The sequence below is a fragment of the Carassius auratus genome, unplaced genomic scaffold, assembly GCF_003368295.1.
Source record: "Carassius auratus strain Wakin unplaced genomic scaffold, ASM336829v1 scaf_tig00214857, whole genome shotgun sequence".
Classification (NCBI taxonomy): domain Eukaryota; kingdom Metazoa; phylum Chordata; class Actinopteri; order Cypriniformes; family Cyprinidae; genus Carassius; species Carassius auratus.
Window position 1 is genome coordinate 365,168 of NW_020527831.1, and position 23,126 is coordinate 388,293.

The window sequence follows — 23,126 nt, forward strand, 5'->3', positions numbered from 1 at the left end:
ATTTAAGTACTAAAACTGCTAAAATTTAATTAAATAAAAATAATGAAGCCAAAAATAAACTGAAAATGCAAAAATAAAAGCTAATTTAAAATATGAATAAATACTATTAGAATAACATTTGTGCTTACTGTAAGGAATACTGTTCTACAAATGAAATATAATTAGGTATGATTATTATTTGTATAAAAATTTAACAAATTATATATATTGTTTCATTTCTGAGCTACTTCAGTGTCCTCAAAAATATTAAACATGCGGCAACAATTTACCATTCTGGGATTTAAAATCCATATTACTTGCTGTTTAATAAAATAAATAAATAAATAAACCCCCTATGTCTTATATAGTGCTGAGCAGAAATCAGTTTTAAGTAAGTATTCTATAGCCTTTCTGTAACAAATCTAAATTTGTTGGTCTGTAGTGTCATCTAGTGGCTGACATTTTTACAGAGACTCGTCAGCTTCATAAATGCATCCTGTAAACATCCACTCATAAGAAACATAAGCTCTTATAGGCCTATATCATCACAACATTAGACGCTTTAGAGACATCCATCGACGTCACTCAGGCCTACTTAAAGAGGATAATGACTTGCAAAGGCACAGTAAAGCTAATTCTCATCTTGTGTCTGGTAACCAGGGAATTTATATCCCGTCTGTCCTCTCTGTGTCCTCGCTGACGACAATGGGCCACTCTGCCATCTCTGATCTGAAGTCAGGGTAATGGGGTTGTGTTTACATGGTGAAATGAAATAGCACTATGTTAGATGACAGTAATTGTGCACAGCCAGACAAGTTTAATATTCATCCCAAGATTAAAAATTTAATATTTCAGAGTGGTTAGAGTCCTTACATTGCAATTTACATAGAAAAGATGAGACCAACAGTGAATCGTGTTGTCAAATTCAAATTGCATTTTCATGAAGAATAGGGTGCAATATTACAGATTGCAGTATTACTTTTATCGTAGCTAGAAAAGGAAATTTTATACAAAGTAAACATTAAATTAATAATTTATTTGGGCATTAGTACAATATAAAAATGATTATTTAGTTTGGTAACATTTTCTTGTAATATCAAACATGCTCTTTTTCCTAACACATTATAGATGGGAAATTATACATCAAAATAGTGGCATTTTTATTTTGCATGAATTAGTATTAGAGTTTTATGGCTGGTTTATCCCTTTACATATCTATTTATGTAGCAAAACACCCTCAAACTGAAAACTGAATAGTCAATAACATGTCCAGATCATATTTTACCCCCAGTACAAAATAAGAATTTATAATTTGCACAAAGAAATAAAGCCTTTTTGTACAATAAGGGAACAATTAAGAACATTTCAGATTTTAAATGAGACAAAGATTAACAATAGAAATATGTTCATATATTTAAACATTTTTTTTCCCCCAATACTTAAACTTCTTTGACATAACCAGAGAATAATAAACAATTACTAAATGTACGGAAATGTTACATTATAATTCCAGTGATTAGTACAAAAATGTATCTTTTGCCTGAAATGCATTCATGAACCTCTGAAAAACCAGTCATGGTTTGTCCTCTGAAAAGCAATGGGCAATCATACATCCAGGATCATATTTGCATGACAAAACACATTACATTTGTATTTATAAAATCCAGCTCGGTTTCTGTTTCTACATTCCTTGTGGCCTACATCACTCTGTCTGCCTTCAAACATTATATTATATTTCAACACAGTAAGTAAAGATAGGTGAGTGCCAAGTATGGCGAGGGGATGGGGGAACCAGAGGAAACACTGTGACATCTTTACTAAATACAAGAGATTTAGTTTAATTACACAGGACGGAACAGTCTAGTAGGATCCTATGACGCTCCTCTACACTGAACGTCTACAGCCATGGGTACAAGGCAAGGGATTCTGGGACAGAAGCCCAGAGGTCAGCAGGTGGCATCGATAATATTGCCATCCATCTGGTGGCGATAAACTATACGCGCTTTATGGGAAAAATAGACGGGACGTCCGGCGTTTTCCTCTCCGTCGTACCCCCAGGAGACTGTCGGAGAGAAGCCAGGTTGCACCTCAACAGATGGCACTGTGAACGCAAAGAGAGAGGGGAAATTAATGTTCAGTGTCCAGTATGGAAAGACGGTTTGATTTATAACGTCATTAGCAACATATCAGGACAAGATTCGGTAAACAAGGTGACTTACCAGGCGGAGGAGGGCACATCCTGCTTTTACCCCTGTCTTTACAGCGTTTGTACCAAGGAAAACACTGCAAGACTTTCTTACCCATGGTTTACCCACTCTAGAGGTCTGGAGAGAGAACATGAAGTGTAAGGTCTAGGCCTACTGACTGATGAACATGGACTTTCAGTGCCATTGTGTTTGTTTCTTCAAGCTTATCTCACTTCTCCGACCGGGACGTTAGCTGAGAGGTGAAAGCTGGAGACTGCTAATAATGGCTCAAAGAAACAAAGAGCTCATTCATCCTGAGAGGATTAATCCTCAGTCGTGTCTGAGGCTTGTAACGGTGCTATATCACTTGAGCGGGGCTCATAGTTGTGTTCCCTGACCCACTTAATAGGGCTGGGACAACCGGCCGAGAACAACCAGCTCTGACTCCACAATCAGTCACAAAGTCAGACTCGGTGTGTATAAATCTTAACTACAGGAAGAGAACCGCTATGTAGCAACAGAACACTTTTGTTAAGTAAATAATGGGCAGCACCACCCGTGTATTTAGCAGAATGGGAGAATGATTTATTTTGACATATATAAATCGTTAAAATGCCCTGACGTGACAAATGTATTGTATTTACAAAGACATTACATTAGTAAAATAAAATGTGCTACAAATGTATTTCCAGTTTTACCAAATTTAGCATCCAGAAATAGAATGTTTCACAAATAAGTAGTCTAAATTAGAATGAATACAAATGTATATAAATACAAATCAATGTTCTTTATACTATTGAACATTTTACACTGTTATAAGCACACACACACACAAAAAAAGAATACTATTGGAAAATCGTTACAATAAATGTAAATAAGATTTTTTAAATATTTAATATATTGAAATAGCATATTCTTTAAATGTTTGCACAACATCTAAGTGTTTGATCTGGCTAACTGCAGAGGTAAAATATTGAATAAATAATATTATTTTATTAATAATAATAATAATAATAATATGAAAATAATAATTATGATGATTATGATCATCATAATAATATTATTATATAATGATTATCATATTTATTATTATTATTATTATTATTATTATTATTATTATTATTATTATTATTATTATACCTGGAGGTACAAAATGCAGGTTGTGGAACATTTGATTAAATTCATGTAAATACATATTTGATACATGTATCCATTAAATGTAGAATATCATTTATTTAAATGTAAAATATAATTTTGAATTTACAAAGTATCTGCTTTAGTACTGGCATTAATATTTGGGAACTATAGTTGTAATATAAAACTTTCTATTTTTCTGATGATAATATTTTGAGCTCCTTTAAATCAACAGTTAGAATCTAGCCAAGACCCTCTTCTCTCTAGTGCTCACTGGTCCTGTGATTGAGCACCATACCTACAGCCTATAGATGCAAGAAAAAAGATTTGTAGTTCTATGAAAAGTATCTTACATAAAACTCAACCGGGGGGAGGTTAATCCTTCATTTAAGAAACTCAAACCAGAGCGACTTGGCGCGCGCAGCACACGAACACATCACAGATCAGATGAGTTCAAAGCCAGATAACCAAGAGCCCAGCATCATCATACTGACACAATCCTATTGTTTATAGCCTACGTCTTTAGTAAAATATTATTCTAATTAATAAAATCTTGAAATGCAGAGTAGATATGCGGTAATATGTAAAGTATATTTCAGGATAGCATAATAACTTTAGCAATAACTTATTGCTGGATAAATACAAATATGCACGTTGGCGTTGCAATAATAAAGTTGGGCATCATAGAGTGAGTAGTAGCTATTATTATGTCAAGCACACTGAACATTTATGCATGATGCATACATATTAAAAAGTTGTAAACATAATCTTTGCCTACGTCACACTTCACGCTTCAATCACCAACTTCTGACAAACGTACCTGTAGAGGAACGAAGTGGCTCGGAGTGTCTTATTCAGTGATGTGCTGGATCTGCTGCGTTTGGGACTCTGTCTCCATGAGATTGCGCTCGTGCTGGTCTCTATAGAGATCGTGTTACGGCAGTGATCAGCTCGCATTCCCGGAGGATACTGATGCTGGACTGACTCTGCCCTTCTGTTCCGTTACCTCGGTTGCGTATTAAAGCTTTGATTGAGCGTGCGCGGAACGCCGTGGGAAATTTCCACCGGCTGAGGCTTTAAATAACTAATCCTGCAAGCCACAACAAAAGCTCCTGACCTCAGAAGTGGCTGAGTACATTATATTTTTTTATAATATTCAGGGCTATGGGGTCCCAGAAAAATGTCCAGCCCAAAGATAACTCAAAACCCACACAAGGAATGAAAACTATAGCCCAATTTTTACCCTGTCCAATCACGACTGACATCTGCTTTATCCCATAAATTCCTTTTAAAATAAACCTTTTGATTCTGTTTATTCTGTTTTGAATCTTAGCAAGACTTGTTTATATGCATTATATGAATATTAAATGATTTATTTTCTCTTTTTTTTTTCTTTTACCCTTTTCAGCACTTTTAATGATAAAATGTAAAATTAGGGCTGGGTGATATGGCAAAATATATATATTTCCCATATCATATCAATATTTATCAAAATATTCATTTTCATCAAAATATTCATACATTCACCATATTCATCAATAATTTGATGATGCAGCAAGACAAAGCTGTAGCCTGTTTCGATATTAAAACATGGATGAAAAATATTTGGGTTGAGTGATATTCCTTAAAGATAAGAGTAATAATATTATTTTGAGAAGTACATTTTACTATTTCATAGTAATATATTTCTTTTAAAAAGTTTGACGTGTTTTTTTTTTTAAACTTTGCTTTGCTGGGCTCCTCTTTGCTGTGCGTGTAACTCTTGTAATAATTGATGGCTCTCATCGACTTACATAGTATTTTTCTCCATACTACAGTATGTTAGACAAAAGGGACCAAAGACTATTTGATTACCAGGATTCTTCAAAATATCTTCTTTCATGTTCAACATAAGAGAGAAACTCATACAGGTTTGGAACGACATGAGGGTGAGTAAATGATGACTATTCCTTTAATGGCAGCTTCATCCATCAGTGGTTCAACCTTAATTTTATGAAGTCCCGAGAATACTTTTGTGTGCAAAATTTTTGTTTGTATCCACAGAAATCATTTAAAACAGTGCATGGGAAAAGCGTGTATGCCGTGTAATGAAATAATGGGAGAATATTACTAAATACATGGGAGAATGACTTAAATGACTTAATAGTTTGTTATACATTGACATTTTTTTTTTATTTCATACATTTATGGTTGGAATGTTTGATTTATTTTATAAGTAGTAAGTGGTGTTTGTACGGTAATAAGAACATCTTTACAAATAGTTTCTATTGATAAATGTACAAAAATCCCTAAAATACAAAAAAACAAATTTTACAAAGGAACAACATTACAATAGGTATTTCGTTTTTAAAAATAGTTCCACCCTTTTTCTCCATCTTACCTAGACCTTAGGTTAGACACCATACTGAATTTATCATGTATAAAAACAAGGCAGTGAGGGATAGACTTAATGTCTTTACAATGGCACGTGGCACACTGTATAAAGATCCTAATAAAGGTTCCAAAATGGAGTTTTCACAGCGATGCCCAGTTTTGGTTCCCCAAAGAACCTTTAAGTGAACAGTTCTGAAAAGAACCATTTTTTCTTGATGTGAAGAACATTCGAATAATCTAAAGAACCCTGTTCCACAGCGAATAACTTTTTGTGGAATGAAAAGGTTCCATAGATGGCAATAAAGGTTCTTTGTGGAACCACTGATGCCTGTAAATAACCTTTATTTTTTTAGAGTGTATTTCATGTCATTTTAAAACTGCTTTGTCTTCTGAAAAAAGAAAGATGTGTCAGATGAACAATGTTGTAAAATAGCAGTAAAACCAATAAAACGTACTGTACTTCTATTCCTCATAGCCTCGTTCTCATTTCAGTCAAAAATGAAATACGGTGCTACCCAGACAAAGGTCTATAGATTGATCCAGTTAAAAATTAGTGACTAAACATCACTGCAAAAGCATGGATTAAGAAAAAAAAAAATCTGATTTTGAATAAATGCACAATTTGCAGAACTGCTGAGAACATGGCACTGCTTGTATTGACATAATAGGCACAATTTGGTTCTCTGACATTTTCACATTAAATTCACCATGCTCTTTTTTTTTTAAGGCTGCTCAAACCCACACGCTACCCTTTCCCTCGCTCTCTCCTGCCCCCTGCTGGCCACAGCAGCCCCCCAGGCCTCGATGATGTGATGCAGGCAGGTTCTTGTAGACAGCACGGCTGTAGGGGATGAAGCACAGGCCCAGCTGGAGGTGGCGGGCCATCCTGCAGTAAGCGGCCAGAGCCAGAACCAGGAGCGGAGCCAGCAGCAGGAAGCCCACCACCAATAAAGCCACACAGCCTCCATCATCCAAGAGATCTGAACAGTAGACGGAAGTACCGTGGCGCTGAACCTTTGGAACAGATGGGGAGTAGTGCAAGAAAAGGAGTTAGTTAAAATTGTGTCTGGTATATATTCTCAATGTCAGTTCAGATAAGAGCAGGATTACACTGAACAGCGATAAGAAAATTCATAAAAACATCCACACATATGGTGAAGCAGTGGGAGTTTACTGAGGAAGCTAACTGATCACTGACGCAGGGAAATGATAAAGAGAGGCTTGTGTGACAGAGTTTATTTCCTCTTCTCACTCAGGTGACTTGTGTTAGTTGCACTGAACTCTGTTTAGTCATCAGTGCTATGACACTAGAGCAATCTGTTTTCATTTCTTTTGGAGGGAGAGAGATGAAATTTGGGGTGGAATCAGAGTATGTGAGGACTAGTACAGAAAACAAAAGATTCAAATATAATAACGCAGGTAATATAAATATACACTGACTTTTAAAAGTTTGGGGTCAGTTTTTTTAAGACATTGACACTTCAAGGACTCGTTAAATTGACAATAAAGACTTTCATAATGTTACAAAATATTTATATTAAAACAAATGCTGTTCATATGAGCTTTCTATTCATCAAACAATCCTGAAAAAAAAAATGCATCAGGGGTTCCACAAAAAATATTAACCACCAAATCAGCATATCAGAATGATTTCTGAAGGATTACATGACATTGTAGACTGGAGTATTGATGCAGAAAATTCAGGATTCATCACAATAATAAATTAAATTTTAAAATATATTATAAATATAAAACAGTTATTTTAAATGGTAATAAAAATAAATAAATAGCCTATTACTGTTTTTCAAGTATTTATTATTATTATTATTTTTATAATAGGAATTGACATTAAAAAGTTAGATTGTATAATAACTTCAAGACAATGTTACTTATTTGGTACGTAATTGAGACCGAGCTTACCGTTGAATGGCAGAGGAAGCCAAAAGCGACCATGATGAGCGAAGGCAAGAGGATGAGGCCGAAGATAAGCGCAGCCAGACACACATTGAGTGCGAGGATGATCAGGTTCTGTGCTGTCACGAGAACAGAACAGGCCCAACAGTCCAGAGAGCCCCTCAGCTCCAGAGGAGACTCGTTCAGCACACTGCCTGCTATCGAGTACGGAGGAGGAACCACCACACCTGAGCTGGACACGGAGACGGAGCCGGTGTGATGGAGGCGCGGGTGAGGGGAATCAGGCTCCACTCGTTCCGTGCCGGGCTGCAGGGACACGGGTTTCTCCAGGGTACCATTACGGGGAAGACTCATCTTGCCGTTCATTAGTCTTTCAAGTATGAAAGTATAGTTTTTGGCTGGCACAAAAAAAAAAAAAAAAGGTAAGAAAGAAAGAGAGAATAAATTAATGAACTGGGTATTGGAAATTGTACACAAACAATGATAAATTGTGGCCATGCTAAGAGCTATAAAATGACTAGCCTATTAAATGAAAATTCCAGGTTCAAAAGAAGTTAAAGGGTTAGTTCACCCAAAAATGAAAAGTCTGTCATTATAAAAAGTCTGTCGTTCCAAACCTAAAACCATTCATCTTCAGGACACAAATGAAGATATCTTGGAGCTGAGAGATCTCTGACTCTTTAAAGACAACAACTGAAATGTTCCCAGACCCAGAAATGTAGTAAGGAAACAGTAAAGACACCCCAAAATGTAATGAACATAATCAGCGTTGGTTATGTTCAGAAAGTGCACACATGCGTCGTGGTACTCTCCAAAATGGCAGAAGATGGTGTGTTTTCTCTGTGCACTAAAAGTATTCCCGTACCTTGGCAGAAGTGAAGTTGAGCAACTGATGTCACATGGACAGTTATATCTATCTCCGGGTCTGGGAACATTTCAGTTGCATTGCTGTCTATGCAGGGTCAGAGAGCTCTCCGATTTCATCAAAAATAAATGAACGAAGGTCTTAGGAGTTCGGAATGAGTAATTGATGACAGGATTTTCATTTTTGAGTGAACTATCTCTTTACGCTCAGTGAACAGTAGCTTAGCTGTTTGTGACATAATGTTGATTAACACAAAGAAGTTCTTTAAAGAATAGCAAAAGACTGAGACACTTAAATATAAAAGTAAATGTGGTTCATTTTGGAAAGATTTAAAAGCTTATAATTTATATATATATATATACACATACATATCCTACATCAATTCCTGTGATATTATTTGAGCTGTAAATCTGTTTAAATTATGTTTAGAGTAATTTTATTACTTGAAAGTTATTATTACTTTTTTTACACTAAAATGCTAACACATCTTGTGTAGAGAAAGCAGATGGTGATAACTAACACAGAGGATCAGGAAATGAAGCCGCTGACCCCACCCTGATCTCCAGGATGACCCAAAAATATGAAACAATAACTTTGGAATGGCTCATCAGGAAACTCTGAATGCTAATCAGATCACAAATACTATAAAACAGCGTAACCCTAAAAGAGCCAACAGTCATAAATAGCCTTTAACAGCTTGTTACAGATCCACAATAACCTTCGAGCAAGTGAATGTAAAAAAAAAATATATATAATAAAAAATAAAAAAAATACTAATATATATATATATATGATTAATTCAGGTTAGTCCCTTTGATCAATAATAATACACATTGAGTAGTATAAGGACAGATGTTAGAGCACAGATCATGTACTGTACATGTTTTAGATTGTGACTTTCGGAGGTCACATGCTTGCTTATTCTTTCTAGGAACAAGTCCTCTGCTTATCTTTGTTTATTTGGAGTGGGCCCAATTTTTGGTGAATACAAGTATGATTTCACGCTTCCATTAATAGTTCTGATGCTATCAAGACCTTGATTTAAAAACCTTTCCCACACATTCACCTTTTAAACTCTTAAAGGAGGAATTTGCTGTGACCTTAAGGAAGTTTTTAATGTCCTGTATCACTTAAGTGTTTATTAAAGTGACAATAATTATCAAAAGACTCACTCATATTTTTACATTTATACAATTATAAGTGGTCAATTATTTGCATTTTATTGGATATATATATATATATATATATATATATACTTCATATTATTAATATTAAACAATTTTGGTGTATATATATATATATATATATATATATATATATATATATATATATATATATATATATATATACTTCATATGATTAATATTAAACAATTTAGGTGTTTAGATATATTTAGATACATTTGCCAAGATGAAATCACCACCGTGATTTCAGAAGGTTCAGAATATCAGGAAATTCCACAAAATATATAAATAAATAAACGGGGGTTTTGACAGGACATAGACAGTCTTCAGGGAATTAAAGTCAGTATATATAGCAGAACAGTGCCCAGAATGCACTAAACTATAAAATAAGTTCAAACAGAGTTAATCACTGTTGTATTGAAAATTAAGAATGTATTTAATCTTGGTCCAAGATACCAGACCTTAATGCTTCATACTAAAAGACCTTTGCAATCTATTTATTCAAAGCCTTAATGATTTAAAGGCCACAGTTTATATGTGCATATTTAATTATTATTGTTTTTATTATTATTTAATGGATTTTTATTAAATTAATGTTTTAATCTTTTTTGAAAGAATATCTAAGACTACATTTATTTAATCACAAATACAGTATTGTGAAATATTATTACTATTTTAAACAATTGTGTTTTTTTTTATGTATTGAATTCCTTTGATGCAAAGGTGAATTTTCGGCATAATTTCTCCGGTCTTCAGTGACACATGATCCTTCAGAAATATTCTAATACGATTGTAAAAATCGGCACACAAAAAAGTAAATTGATATAAAGTAAAACCTTAAAAGGCATTTACATGAAACAGTGTTATTTACATAAGCTCAAACCCAATCCAAAGTCTAAAATCTTACTTACATTAGAGTAACGAAGTTGCTCGTCCGTTCCCTCAAACACCACCTTTCCTCCTGCAGAAAAATGTCCTTTACTTGTTATATAATTTCCGTTCCCCAATGAATCCTTCACACTAGCTGAGATGATTATTCCAGTCTATAATTTATTCATCTAGTTTTCATGTCCACCTGTAGAATCTCCACTGGCTCTGTGTGAAACTGAACTCTGTGGAAGGCTCACTCCTCTATTTCAGCCCCTTCTCTTCCTCCTTTCCTGCTCCACTCTTTCCTTCCTTTGACGAAGATGTCCTGCCTTGGTAACACGGTTATATCTCTCCACTCCCACTCCTCCTTCTGACCTCCTGCTGCTCCGGCTGGGGCATTTAGGATTGTGGGGTGTTGGGAAGTGGGGGCGTAGACTTCTCCAGGAGATTTTTTGCCCAATAAGATGGATGACCAAGACTCCCTTTGGAGCTACACACTCCACTAAAGAGTGTTTTGCACATAGTTTGATAGATTTTAACAAATTAGGTTTGAGGAAGGCTTTCTCTCCTGAGTTACAAAAATATGAAATACTGTTTGTAAGAGTTACTAAAGGCTATGTAGGTCTGTATCACTAAAATATTTGGCTGGAGCTACAGCGGGGGAGTTGATGCCTGTTTAATCTCTCTCAGGACAGGTCAGATCTGTCAGGGCACAGGGGGCTGTTGGGATGTCAGCAGATTTCAGCAGACGTGATGTAGATTGGCTGTTTTTGAATGAGATACTAGGGGTTTTTGCTTCAGGATCCAAAATTAAATGCTGAAATTGTGGCAAAAAAAAAAATGTTGGTAGTACTTTAGGGAACAATTCTCACTTTTAATTAGTTGCTTATATCAATTAATAACATACTGGCTGTTTATCAGCGCTTATAAAGCAAATGTTCTGCATGGCCATATTCTAGTCATCTCTAATCCTACACAATACCTAAACTTAACAACTAATAAGCAGTAAATTAGGAGTTTATTGAGGCAAAAATCATAGTTAATGGTTTGTTATAGCGAGAATCGGACCTTATAAAACAAATTAAACCAAAATCTTAAAAAAGAAATCTGCAAATTATTTTTTAATTATTATATATTACATTATGTTATGTTATGTTTATTATATTATATAAACTGAACACATGATGTTAAGTCGTTGAGCTTCTTATATTATATCTTATAACTGCCATATGGACATTCCTCAAACTAATCTATGAATAAATGTAATTTTTAATGAATAATATGCTAAATATAATTTGGTATGGCATTTTCTCTTTCCTTTTGAAGCCTATTTATTTTCCTGTCAGAACTATGCACCATTGTATGTTACTTGCATGTAATTATTTGCATTTAGCATAATTCGGTTCGCAGCAGTCTGTGACATTATCAGAACTGATAACCATTTACAGGTCATGACCCAGCGGTGGAGAATGACTGTGATAGAGTGAACTGATTAAGATATTGGGTTAAAAGGGGTGAAAACAGGATGACGACTTTATCTGTGAGCAAATAAACAGTTTACAGTTGTTTGTTTGTTTATTCACAGCAGTGGCGATATGGAGAGGGAGATAAAAAGGCTGCTGGTGAAATATACCAAGAAGTTAATTGTGGAGGGATGGTGAAAAACAAGGTATATCCTGATTGTCTTAAAAGAGGAAAACCTGTCTTCCTGTCCTTGGAGCCAGGATTTCCTCAGTAAAGTCGGCCGAGAGCGCTGAGGTGTCATGACCTCTGCAGGCCTCCGCTCCACTCGCAGACAGACAGGAGACCGTGGAGAAATCTGTAACCTGTCTACAATACACTTTCACACACAATCCGGAAAGAACTGCTACGTAAACACATGGGAATTTATCAGAACGTTTTATTTTTTATAGTTAGAATTATATCAGGTATAACACACAAAAATCACAAAATGTTTTAGACAAGTCTGGCTCAGTTCCTTAATGTTTTCCTTTGCTTTTTTTTTTTTTTTTCGTTTTCATTTTATCTTTTCTTTTTTCTTATACAGTAAAACAAACCAAGAATGGCAACGAACCTGAAAACAAACTCCGAGAGGTATCGATGGAACGCAAATCTGAAAACTCTCAATAATCTGCAATTCGTCAAATATGACATAGATGAGAACGGCTAGGATGACTGGAATCACAATATCCTGTACCTCATGTAAAGCAAACAATGTGTTAAATATACAGTACAAAGACATTCAGTTCATTAAAGTGTACTGACTCTGTTCTAAGCACCAACTTGTGAGATTATTAAATTCATGTTTTCAAAGCTACGGATCATTTATACAGACAGAGAGAGAGAGAGAGAGAGAGTCGGGAGGAAGGGGGATCAGCACCATTTTGAATCAGACGTCCCCCCGTAAGCCTCACCACATCAGCACAACAGAAAGATTTACAAAATACGCATGTCTCAGAAAAGAGAAGCATCACGAACGATCAATAAATACAAAAAGGAAAAGATGAGTAAATAAATACAAAACAAAGCCAACAAAGAATAATTCAGTAATGATTCCAAAAATAAGAAAATCGAATTAAAGGAGTCGATCAGACTGAGAAAGTTTGCAGGAATTATTATTATTATTATAATGTTTTTTTTTTTTTTTTTTTGAGTTGTAAAAAAAAAGATTCACGTAACACACACAAGGTTTTCCAGACAAATGCAATCAAATACGTTTTCGATTAAACCCGTATTTTTTGGAATAACTGTTACATATACTGTACCTCACGTGATAGTTTAATGCTCTAAAAAAGTCTTTATTTATTTCATCAAATACCAGGAAATCATCTTTTGTCTAAATGCATACTACAAGGCCCAAATGGTCTTAGTCTAGACTGTTAAAAAAGTTTGTTTTTTTCTTTCCGAAAACCTTAAAGCCTAACAACTTAAAAAAAAATAGCACCCAGTCAAATATGCAAATACCATTTACAAAGGTCAGACTTGTAGTAAATATGACAAGAACGTAACAACAGAAACAAAAAACGTAATGCCATCGCAAGAGAAATCAGTCCCCTGCTGTTATATACATTGTATCAAAGCACCACTTACTCAGATAAACCAGAGACAAACTGGACTGGTGAAATCGTCTTCCATTTGCATAAAAAACGTAAACTACATCAGTACCTGAATTAATGCACATGTTCGGCAAGTTGACAATTTCTTTTAAAAAAGGAATCACAGCAGTTATCCATTGCGGATGAGTGACCTGATAGCCAAGTCCAATGATGTAGCACCACTCTAGTCATTCTGTAATCAGGAGCGGGAGAACTATCAGACGTCCGTCAGTAGCTGGCTGAGGGAAGACAACTGCGCTGGAGAGACATCGGCTGATAGTATTGTAAACAATGTGAAGTAAACAGCCATTTGGCTGGCTGTTCTGTAAGTCTGCAGTAGTGGTTTTGGTAAAGAAAAAAGAAAAAGAATAAAAAAGGAGAACGTAAGGTTTGTGCCGCTGCTTTGTGGCAGGAGGGTGGGAGATTTGGTTATGGCTGTGTAGATTCAGACATCAGGTTCACCTACAGCATGGGACTGGAGCCTGGCAAGAGAAAACTCATGCATTACAACTACAAGTGCTGCGAAATTCATTTAAAATGGACATACAGTATCATAGTGGTCAATGATGATGATGATGATGACGATGATTATTTTACTTGGAAGCATTTCACACGAAAAAAAAAAAATATATATATATATATTTTGCTTTGAATTTAAGCCTATTTTTAAAATAAAATCTTTATTTATTTATTTGGATTTTATTTTATATTTATTTTAGACATCACAATTCACAAAGCTTGAAAATCAAGCCTATTTGAGAAAAAAAATTACATAACATGTTCAGCTCACATTTCCTATTATAAATGATATTGTCTACTAAAAATGTTGCATTTTTAAAAAATAAAAGTAGCGTTATTTATTGCTATTTAATTTTAAACATTAACCGTTCACATAAATTATATTTGATAAATTATATTTTGCATACTCAAAATGAATCCTATTTTTTAAACGAAAATTAAAAAAGCTTTACATATTGTTTTTTTTATATAAATATCCAGTTCATATTTTACACAAATATTACACATTCTATTTTGCGTATGTAAATTGGTGCCTATAAAAAAAATGCATTTTTAAAAAAAAAATATAATTACTTATGTTATTGTTATTTATTATTTTAAACATATCAGGGACACAGTTTATGAATTCTATTTAGCATGATTAAAATAAAACAATAAAATAAAATATTATAGGTAATGATATTATAGATTTTTCTTTTATTTAAACATGTAGAGGTCACAATTTAATTAAATTATGCTTATTTAAAATCTAAATGAAAAATTAATAGAAATATAAATGCATTTTTTATTTTATTGGTCAGGTCACATTTCACAAAATAAAAAATTCTAGGATCCCGAAAATAAAGCATTTTTGTCTTATAAAGAAAAAAGTCAAATAAATATTATTAAGTTACATTTTGACATGTAATTTGCATATGAATGGTTATCGTATGAATGCTTGTCTTACCAGGGTGAAGTTATCATATGTGTTCGTGAGCTCACTGATGCGGTACTGCTCCAGCACCACCACCCCGCTCAGACTGGGACTCTGCTCCCGAGCGCAGTCCTCACAGTGAACCACATACGTCTTCCTACTGCTGTTCTCACTGGTCACAAACAGCAGGTCAAACACCTCCACCTGTTCACACACGCACAGACACACACATCAACAAGATGCAACATCTCACAACAGAACATGATTTGCCATCAGTGTATTGAGTGTCCTCACATCGCACTCGTTGCAGTAGTATGCTGGCTCATCCTTCACCCTGCTCTGATAGGAGATCTTCTTCCCTGCAGACACCAGCTGGTCCCTCAGAATCTGAATGTGTTTGATGGACTGGAGGAGACAATGTCTGAAAGACAAGACAAGGAGGAGATGGAACCATAAGATCATTTCAAGTAGGTCTCAGTGACACAAATATTGCAACACCGCACTCACTTGATCATCTTGAATGTGTTTGGGTCTGTGATCTTGATTGTGCGGGCGACGTTCCAGGACACGTGAATCATGGGGACGATTGATTTGACTTTCTTGATCTCATTCCACTCAAAGCGTTCAAGAGCCAGCTGGTATTGATAGGCTGGAAAGACAAAGATGAAGCAAGTGGCAAATATGTTTACAGTAAAGGTGTGGTGAATGTCTTTGGCGCCCCCTATTGTCACAGTGTAGACTCACCATTTAAAGGGCCCACGTTCCAGGCAATGTTGTTGCACCAGCCCACGGCCTGGACCCAGTGCACAGTGCCAGCGTTGATCCACACCAGGTCACCGGGTCTCTGAATGAAGCGGTACACTGGGATGTTTGAACGGTACAGATCCTCCAGAACCGGCCACCAGGAGCCTGTCAGATAGTCCACAGTGTGCCTAACACACAGAAGACCAATAGCTTTATATCTGATCACATTTATCATCATGGTAAGCCATAAAAATAACTGCCATGTGTGATCCAAATCTTACTTTTCACATAAGTCACTGATGGCTTTCCAGTAGTGTTCATGGACGGCAAACCACTCGCAGTCTCCAGGCCCAATATTGATGTTCACCGAACAGAAGTTATTGTTCTCCTGATGTCCTAGAGGGAGGAAATCAGATCTTCAGGTTTTAAAATAGGTTTTCTTTTGTCCTTTTCTTTAAACATGTTCAAGTCACATTTCACAAAGTCTATGTAATATAATAAAAGTAAAGTTTTACTTTAGTTAAAATAAAATAAAATAACATCTGATAATATTTAAAATGTATTTAACTATTTCAAACATTGTCACATTCAACAAATTCTATGATTGTCTATTTTAATAAATAAATGATGAAAAAAAAAATCATACATTTTTATATTTTATTTTATTGTTAACATGTCCAGGTAACGTACACATTATAAATTCTATTTATCATAATGAAAAATTAATTCTTTTTGTAAACAAATGTAAGTAAAATAAAGGCAAATAATAATAATAATAATAATAAAAACATTATAAAAATATTTGCAGTTAATATCCAGGTCGCATTTCACAAAAATTATTTTTATTTTGCATCCTGAAAATGAGGCATACATACATGCGTACCAAAAAAATTATTAATTAAATTTAGTATGATGATAATAAAGCCTATTAAAAAAAAATCTAAATTAAATCAAACATGTTTCTCTATGATAATATTGTGTGTTAAAGAGAGTGTGAAAGGTTTTGTTATTCTGCAAGAGACCAAACTTCTCAAAGGTAATAATAATAATAAAAAAATATCCACAAGGTAAACAACTTCATAAATTAATTTAATAATGTCTTTTTTCGAATCCAAGTTAGTGAGGGTTAGAGAAGACTCAAAACCATGAATACCTTGTGTTTGTGTTGTGTGTGTGTTTGTACACTGACCAGGTGTGCGGCTGCCAGGGACCTTCATATAAAGCTGGACTGTGTTCATGCCCAGTATAGTCTGGCCAACGTGACTCAGCATGTTCGCACTGGAGGACACACGCATGAACGCAGGCAACTTCAACAGCTCCTGCAGCTGCAGCTTCCACCTGAAGACAAGACCCCACAGTCCTTTACTCACACCAATACAAGTAATAATGACACTCATAAAAGCACAGTGAATGGGGTATACTGTATGTCGAAAGTCACCTGACCAAACCGGAAAGCCGGTTTCATTGGTGAAAGTGTTAACAGCAGTATGAACTGATGCCAGTATCTGTGGATTCCAAGGTAATCAGCTAGCTAGCTGTTGTTACTGTTAGCGCTTTATTCAATTTTAATATTTGAATGTTAATTAAAAGAATAAAAATACAAAAACTTTCAGATCTCAATCAACATACTGATGGACATCGGTTATCATCATCTTTGGTATCTTGAGTTAACAGCTCTACATAGAAAACACTTGAACCGGAAGCAACAAGACTGGTTTTATAGAATACAGAAGTCTGTTGTGCATGACACCCATAGGCTCTCTGTCCAACATTATTTTACGAATGATTGTAAAATAATATCACCATGATATCAAAATGAACATTTCTCACCGTTTTGGGTCCGACAAGTCAATGTTGGTTCCAAATTTGATGATTTTTCCAATGGTTTTCTGCTCCGAGCTGTTAAAAAAATAAACCAAAAAAATAAATAAAAAAAATATCTAATTTAAACTGGGCCTGGTAATAGCAATCTATTTGAATTGTTATATGATATTTAAAAAATTTTTTTTTTACTTTACCTGGATGTGGTGGTAGTCCCAGTGTTTCCTTGGGAGATGGATTTTTTCACAGTTTTTTCTTCTGAGTTGCCATCTTCATCCTCATCTTCACTGTCTTTTTCTTCCTAAAAATAGAAATAACTTTCACTTTCTTAAATTTGATTTAGATTGTGCGTGTGTACTGTGTACCTAATACTTCCAGGCGAATGCCTGGAACCTCAGCATCATCAAACTGCAATACCCTTGTCCTGAGAGGGAGGAGAAGGGACATTTCACGTAATAATTTTTCATTTAACTTAATATGATTTTATTGGGTGAGGCAGACTGTTATGCTGTCACCAGAGTGTTTCCCGTTGAGACTTAGATGTATCTCCAGTTAAGCGTGAGATAGAGTTGATTTCTGATCCCAGTGAGGCGCTCATGGTAACAATATCTACCTGTAAGCTCTCCTGGAAACTGGATGCTTGGTACTGTGCATATTTAGCGATGGTGGTGTGAGATCTGCTGCTTTCACAGGGCCAGGTCTGGGCGGATCCTGAATGGTTCCAGTTCTCGTCTGCTGGCTGCTGCACCTGAGTCCTCACTTCCACCGCATGCTCGGAGTTGGCCTCAACCAGGGATTTAGTGGAGAACAGACCCAGATCTAACAGAAAGACAAGAATGTCACACTAAACCGGAAACACCTGAAAGCCATCTTTTCTCTACGTCTTAGACATATGTCCATACTGATATTGAAACAATAGATATCTATGTTTATACTGGCATGTGCCTAAAATATGGTATACACTTTCATGGTATTGTAAATGATAGGATATATGTTACTTTGCACTATTTTTGTTCATATTACATTCCAGCAGAGATCATGAACCTGCAACTGCTGAGGACAATTGCATTTTAGACCATACGTGGAATAATGGAGTGTGCACTAGACACATCAATAAGTGATGGGATTTTTTGCTAATAAACTGACCATGGTAGAATATTAGCATGAGAGCTTTATTTTATATCTCATATTTATATTGTATATTTATTTTCTATTACTTAATATCTCACCAAGCTTTTATTATGTTTTACATGTGTGCAATACAATTATTTTAGTGTTTTCTGGGGCCAAGTGGAACTTTTGGAAAACATTGTTTTTAAATGTTTTCATATTAATGTAGACGTAATGTGTGTGTATGTGTGTATATGTGTATTTGTGATATTGTATTTTCTCACTGAGACGGAGGGATCCAGCCAGTCCTCTGATGACAGTCACAGCATTTTTGGGGTCTGTGCAGAATTGCAGCAGCACCGGAGAAAAGGCATCTCTTTTACTCTCTAGCTAAAAATATAAAAACATAAACACAGTTTAGTCAGAATAACAGAGATTAAACAGTCAACATAAATGGTTATCGTTTATCATTACAACAATAATAAAGACCTCTAATGGATCCATATGAACTAATGTCTGACAGAAAATATGATTAACAAATTACAGTACAAGTCTGAGGATGAGGGGCCGGGTGAAAAAACCCCTCTCCAATATTTTGAATTTGGACTGCAATACCTAGTTCAACCACTCAGTGTCAATCCAACATACAGCACTTAAGCTTTATGAACTGATTAGTCTCAACTCACATAAATGCTCGGTGTTGGAGGGTTCAGTTTCTCTCTGGGAATAGGAGTCTCGGTGGTCAGGTTAGGTTTCACTGAAAATGCTGGAAGCAGGTATGACTCTCGAAACTTGCTCTTGATGTTTGCACCTCTGTTACAGAACCAGAAAGGGTGTATGTGTAAATGCAGAGAAAGTAAAAAACTGAAAAAAAAAAAAAAGATTCATTTTCCCCATCAAAGTCATTATAATACTACGTTTAGAGCATTTAACAGTGTTATGATGCTAAGGCGCTGTGAATGGGTGCCTGGGTGGAGCTGTGTGGTTCCTAAGGGTTTTTTTTAGCACAATGCTATGCATTCCTAAGGTGTTCTGGGTGGTCGCTAGGTGGTTGATTACTGGCCCAAGTTAAAAGAGTGCACCTCCAACATACTGTTATTCGATATGGATCAGGAGCCTTCAGTGTCAGCCCATGGAATTTAGCCTTTAGCTTCATAGGGTTTAGCCTCAGCAAGCACTGCTAATAACTATTAGGTACATCAGAATAATCTGATGTGAACTTACTTGCAGGATTGTATGACCTCAGCTGCACTATTTTGGATGTTGATGGCACTGAGTGGCACGGTCTTCTGCTCGATCTCTGACGCAATGAAAGTCTCCCGACCTCCAGTCTCAACCCTGACCAAACAGATCCTCAGCTCTTTCAAGGGAATTTTAGACAACTCCTGTAGATTAAGGAGGTTGACCCGGGCCAGGAGCGGAGGTCTGCTGGAGGGTGTCACAGTAACAGGGGTTTGTGTGTTGGTTGTGGCAGATGTAGATGATGCTGTGGCAGATGTATCAGCCTTTAGTGTGTCATCTTTCATGGTCTCTTTTTTAATGTCTGTCTCTTTTTCTCTCTTGACTTCTTTAGATTTTGTTTCTCCATCTTTCAAGTCAATTTTGGGGTTTTCTAGGGCAACCTGTTTGTTCTTGATTTCCACCAAGTGCTCATTTAAACCTTCAGAAAATGAATCCTTTGTCTTGGTCTCGTCCTTCACTTTTTTCTTTTTATTCTCTTCTCCATTACTCTTTTCGGGATCTTCTCCTTTTACTTTCCGACTAGCTTTTCTTGGAGACCTCACTTGATCTTTCTGTCTGGCCCTTCTGTCTTGTTCCTTTTCTCTCTCAATAGATGTGGACCCGCTAACTCTCATAGCCTTTGACAGAGGGCTGGAGTTTTGATTGAGCAGAAGCTCACAGCTTTGTACTAGTTTATCCTGTAGGGTGGCGGGAGACATTACAGGTTCCTTCTCCTCCAGTGAAGTGCAGGTTGGGTCTATAGCTGATTCAGCTACTTTTATATCCATTTGTCCATCCATCTCCTGTATAAGAGTTTTCTCCTTTTCTTCTTCTATTTCTTCATCTTGTGCATTGGTTTCCATTCTTTCTTCCTCAGTTTCACTCTCTTTGTCCTTCTCTGCAGGCTGGATCAGTGGTGGTGTGACCTGATCTGGGATTTCTGTGATTGGAGATGTGGCGGGTGGACTGTGCTGGTCTGGAGGGTGGATCTCAGGACCCAAAGACAGAGATGATGAGTATTTCACTCCAATTAATGCACCAGGGGGTGGCCGTCCAAATGGTCCGCCCCTGTAAGTGTATCTATGGCTGCCCATCGCTGAGGTTGCTGATTCGAATGTGTCCATTTGGTGCAAGTGTGGTTTGTTGGGCTCAGAGCTACTTGATGCATCAGGGCTATTATATTTCTGCTCTTCTTCTCTCTTTTCTTCATCTTCTTCCTCGTTGTCCATTGCTTTAGAGGACTCAGGAAGGCCGTACAGTTTGGCCAGGTCACTGTGGCAATAGTCGACTCCAGTGTTGATCTCCACTGGGTCTTTTAGTGGAGATGAGTGTGTTGGACTAGGTTGTAGCACTGGCCTCCTCAGTACTCTAATCATATCTCCGTCTTTCCCTTCGTCATCATCATCACCTAAGTCTGACACTGGAGAGCCCTGCCAGCTCAGAACAGGTGGACTTGTTGGTGGGTCCAACCTTAGGAGCTCCTCACTATAGGTGCAGTGAGCGGGGAGGAGGTCTGGGGCATTAGGCAATCCTAAAACACCCTGTTTACTTCTGATGGTTTCTTCTTCACAGCTCCCCTGCATATCGGGAAGAGTAAGTTTGAACCTGCCAGCATCATTGGATTCTACACTGTCATCATCGCTAGTGTCTACATGGTCGGGCTCAGAAGATTCTGATTGGTCGTCAACCTCTAAGGCTTTAGTATTGGCTTCATGGGTTGACTGGCATGGAGAACAATGGTTATTACTGACAGGAGATGTAGAAGGTGGGATGAACCCTGAGGTATGTCGAGAGAACTCTTCCTCTCTGTGATTGAGTTGAAGTGGCTCAAACAGTAGGTCATCCAGGAGAAGTTCAGAATCACTGGGATACAATGTTTCTAAATTGGGAGATGCTGATTTCGAGGGCATCTCACTCTTCCTGTCTTCATACATTCCTTTTTTCCTCTCCTCCTTTGCTTTTCCTGTTATCTGTCCCAACTGTCCGCCATTTTGGTGTATGTTCTTCTTCTCATGCCCCTTTCTTCCATCCCTTATCTTTTTCTTTTTCCTGTCCTCCATTGTTTTCTCCATGCATTCTCTTGTGTCTAACAGCTCTCCTTCCTTCTTTTTCTCCCTCCTTGAACGCTCCTTGTGCCTCCTCTTGGCTTGGATGTGTTTCAAGAGTTCAGTCTCCAGCTTGCTGAGGGAGCTCTTGTGGGTGGATCTCAACCCAGCCTGATGTTTAGAGTGCCTGCTCTTCTTCATTTCTGACTTCTGTGCCCTCTGACCTCTGTCTGAGGTTTTAGTGCTGGGTTCAGAAGGGGAATCTGAGTCTGTCTGATTGTATTTCTTTAACCCAGTCTCTGGGCTCCTCCATTCTGAACAATCTGTAACTCTACCCTCTGCACCGCTGTATGACTGGATGGGACTCCGTTGGCGGTTAATATGTTTAGACGCACTTGGCCGTTTCCTGTCCCCACCCACAGACTCTTGAGATTCCAGACCAGAGGTGGTACGCCCCATCTCCTGTAGAGAAAAAAAATGCACAAACTTTCACAATTTCGTATTAATATAAAAGGTCAGATTGATATATGTGAATTGCTTTCTGAAATGTAATGTTTGGCTTTCACTGATAATTTATATGAACTTGATATTTAATTGATAGCCTTGCAGAAGCCTTGACAGACTTTTGACTACTGATATTAAGTCTTGGAGCTTATTCTTGCCAAGAACGCCCACTTAAAAACTCTGTGGGTGTTGTATGAGTCTGAGACTATTTCTTTGAACACCAGGCATTATATTGAAAGGAATAGTTGACCCAGAAATGAAAACTCTTTCTTCATTTACTCACACTACTGCCATGTTTTCCCGAGCGGCTCTGTGTTTTCCAGCCAGGCTGTGCTGTGTTGAATCTGGGCTGAGGTACTGAGATGGCTGGGCTGCTGAGGGGGCCGGTGTGCCTCTGTGGTGGAGGGAGCTGGTGCTGCTGACTGTAAGGCACACTGGTGAGGTTTGCTGGTGATGGGCAATCCCAGCCCCCCTTGGCCCCATGGGGATGGGGGCCTGGATGATCTCGGACCGGATGACTGGGTTGCCCCTGTTTGGTGGGTTTCTTGCTATGGAGGCCCTGGCTTGGGGCACTGTTGGATGGTGATGGGATGGAATATGGTCTGTGATCTCTCATGACAGAATGATTGGACTCCTTTTAAATAAGTGA

At 36.8% G+C, this 23,126-nt stretch overlaps 2 protein-coding genes and 1 long non-coding RNA gene across 12 annotated transcripts in view; all 3 read right to left on the minus strand.

The window, feature by feature from the left end:
- Positions 1 to 442: 442 nt before the first annotated feature.
- On the minus strand, positions 443 to 4,633 carry LOC113093067 (uncharacterized). The gene is made up of 3 exons (XR_003287701.1): positions 4,120 to 4,633; positions 2,199 to 2,303; positions 443 to 2,080 (listed from the first exon to the last, which is right to left on the minus strand). It is a non-coding gene; the product is annotated as an uncharacterized LOC113093067 (long non-coding RNA).
- Positions 4,634 to 5,452: 819 nt separating this feature from the next.
- On the minus strand, positions 5,453 to 10,909 carry LOC113093066 (transmembrane protein 88-like). The gene is made up of 4 exons (XM_026258902.1): positions 10,711 to 10,909; positions 10,547 to 10,596; positions 7,593 to 7,984; positions 5,453 to 6,686 (listed from the first exon to the last, which is right to left on the minus strand). Exons 3-4 carry the CDS (start codon positions 7,950 to 7,952, stop codon positions 6,405 to 6,407), a joined length of 642 nt encoding a protein of 213 aa, XP_026114687.1. The 5' UTR covers positions 7,953 to 7,984; positions 10,547 to 10,596; positions 10,711 to 10,909; the 3' UTR covers positions 5,453 to 6,404.
- A 1,478-nt stretch (positions 10,910 to 12,387) lies between these two features.
- The window catches only part of LOC113093074 (uncharacterized), a 30,070-nt gene continuing 19,331 nt past the window's right edge, over positions 12,388 to 23,126 (minus strand). For 9 of the 10 annotated variants that reach the window (XM_026258919.1, XM_026258916.1, XM_026258921.1 and 6 more), the window contains 14 exons: positions 22,761 to 23,111; positions 19,932 to 22,435; positions 19,394 to 19,520; positions 18,992 to 19,097; positions 18,211 to 18,416; positions 17,795 to 17,898; positions 17,607 to 17,675; positions 16,966 to 17,114; positions 16,058 to 16,172; positions 15,777 to 15,964; positions 15,540 to 15,681; positions 15,327 to 15,453; positions 15,066 to 15,236; positions 12,388 to 14,082 (listed from right to left, as the gene is read on the minus strand). In XM_026258919.1, the coding sequence (XP_026114704.1) occupies positions 14,059 to 14,082; positions 15,066 to 15,236; positions 15,327 to 15,453; positions 15,540 to 15,681; positions 15,777 to 15,964; positions 16,058 to 16,172; positions 16,966 to 17,114; positions 17,607 to 17,675; positions 17,795 to 17,898; positions 18,211 to 18,416; positions 18,992 to 19,097; positions 19,394 to 19,520; positions 19,932 to 22,435; positions 22,761 to 23,111 (4,383 nt within the window). In that variant the 3' untranslated portion in view covers positions 12,388 to 14,058. Of the gene's footprint in view, positions 14,083 to 15,065; positions 15,237 to 15,326; positions 15,454 to 15,539; positions 15,682 to 15,776; positions 15,965 to 16,057; positions 16,173 to 16,965; positions 17,115 to 17,606; positions 17,676 to 17,794; positions 18,417 to 18,991; positions 19,098 to 19,393; positions 19,521 to 19,931; positions 22,436 to 22,760; positions 23,112 to 23,126 lie in introns of those variants that run through there. The other variant, XM_026258924.1, reaches the window with a different exon arrangement.

What these genes read in the sequence shown, in the direction of transcription:
- LOC113093066 (XM_026258902.1), bottom strand. Translation starts at nt 7,952, where the DNA reads ATGAACGGCAAGATGAGTCTTCCCCGTAATGGTACCCTGGAGAAACCC. An exon ending in GCTTCCTCTGCCATTCAACG is followed by an intron (nt 6,687 to 7,592) that starts GTAAGCTCGGTC and finishes TCTGTTCCAAAG; the next exon opens with GTTCAGCGCCACGGTACTTC.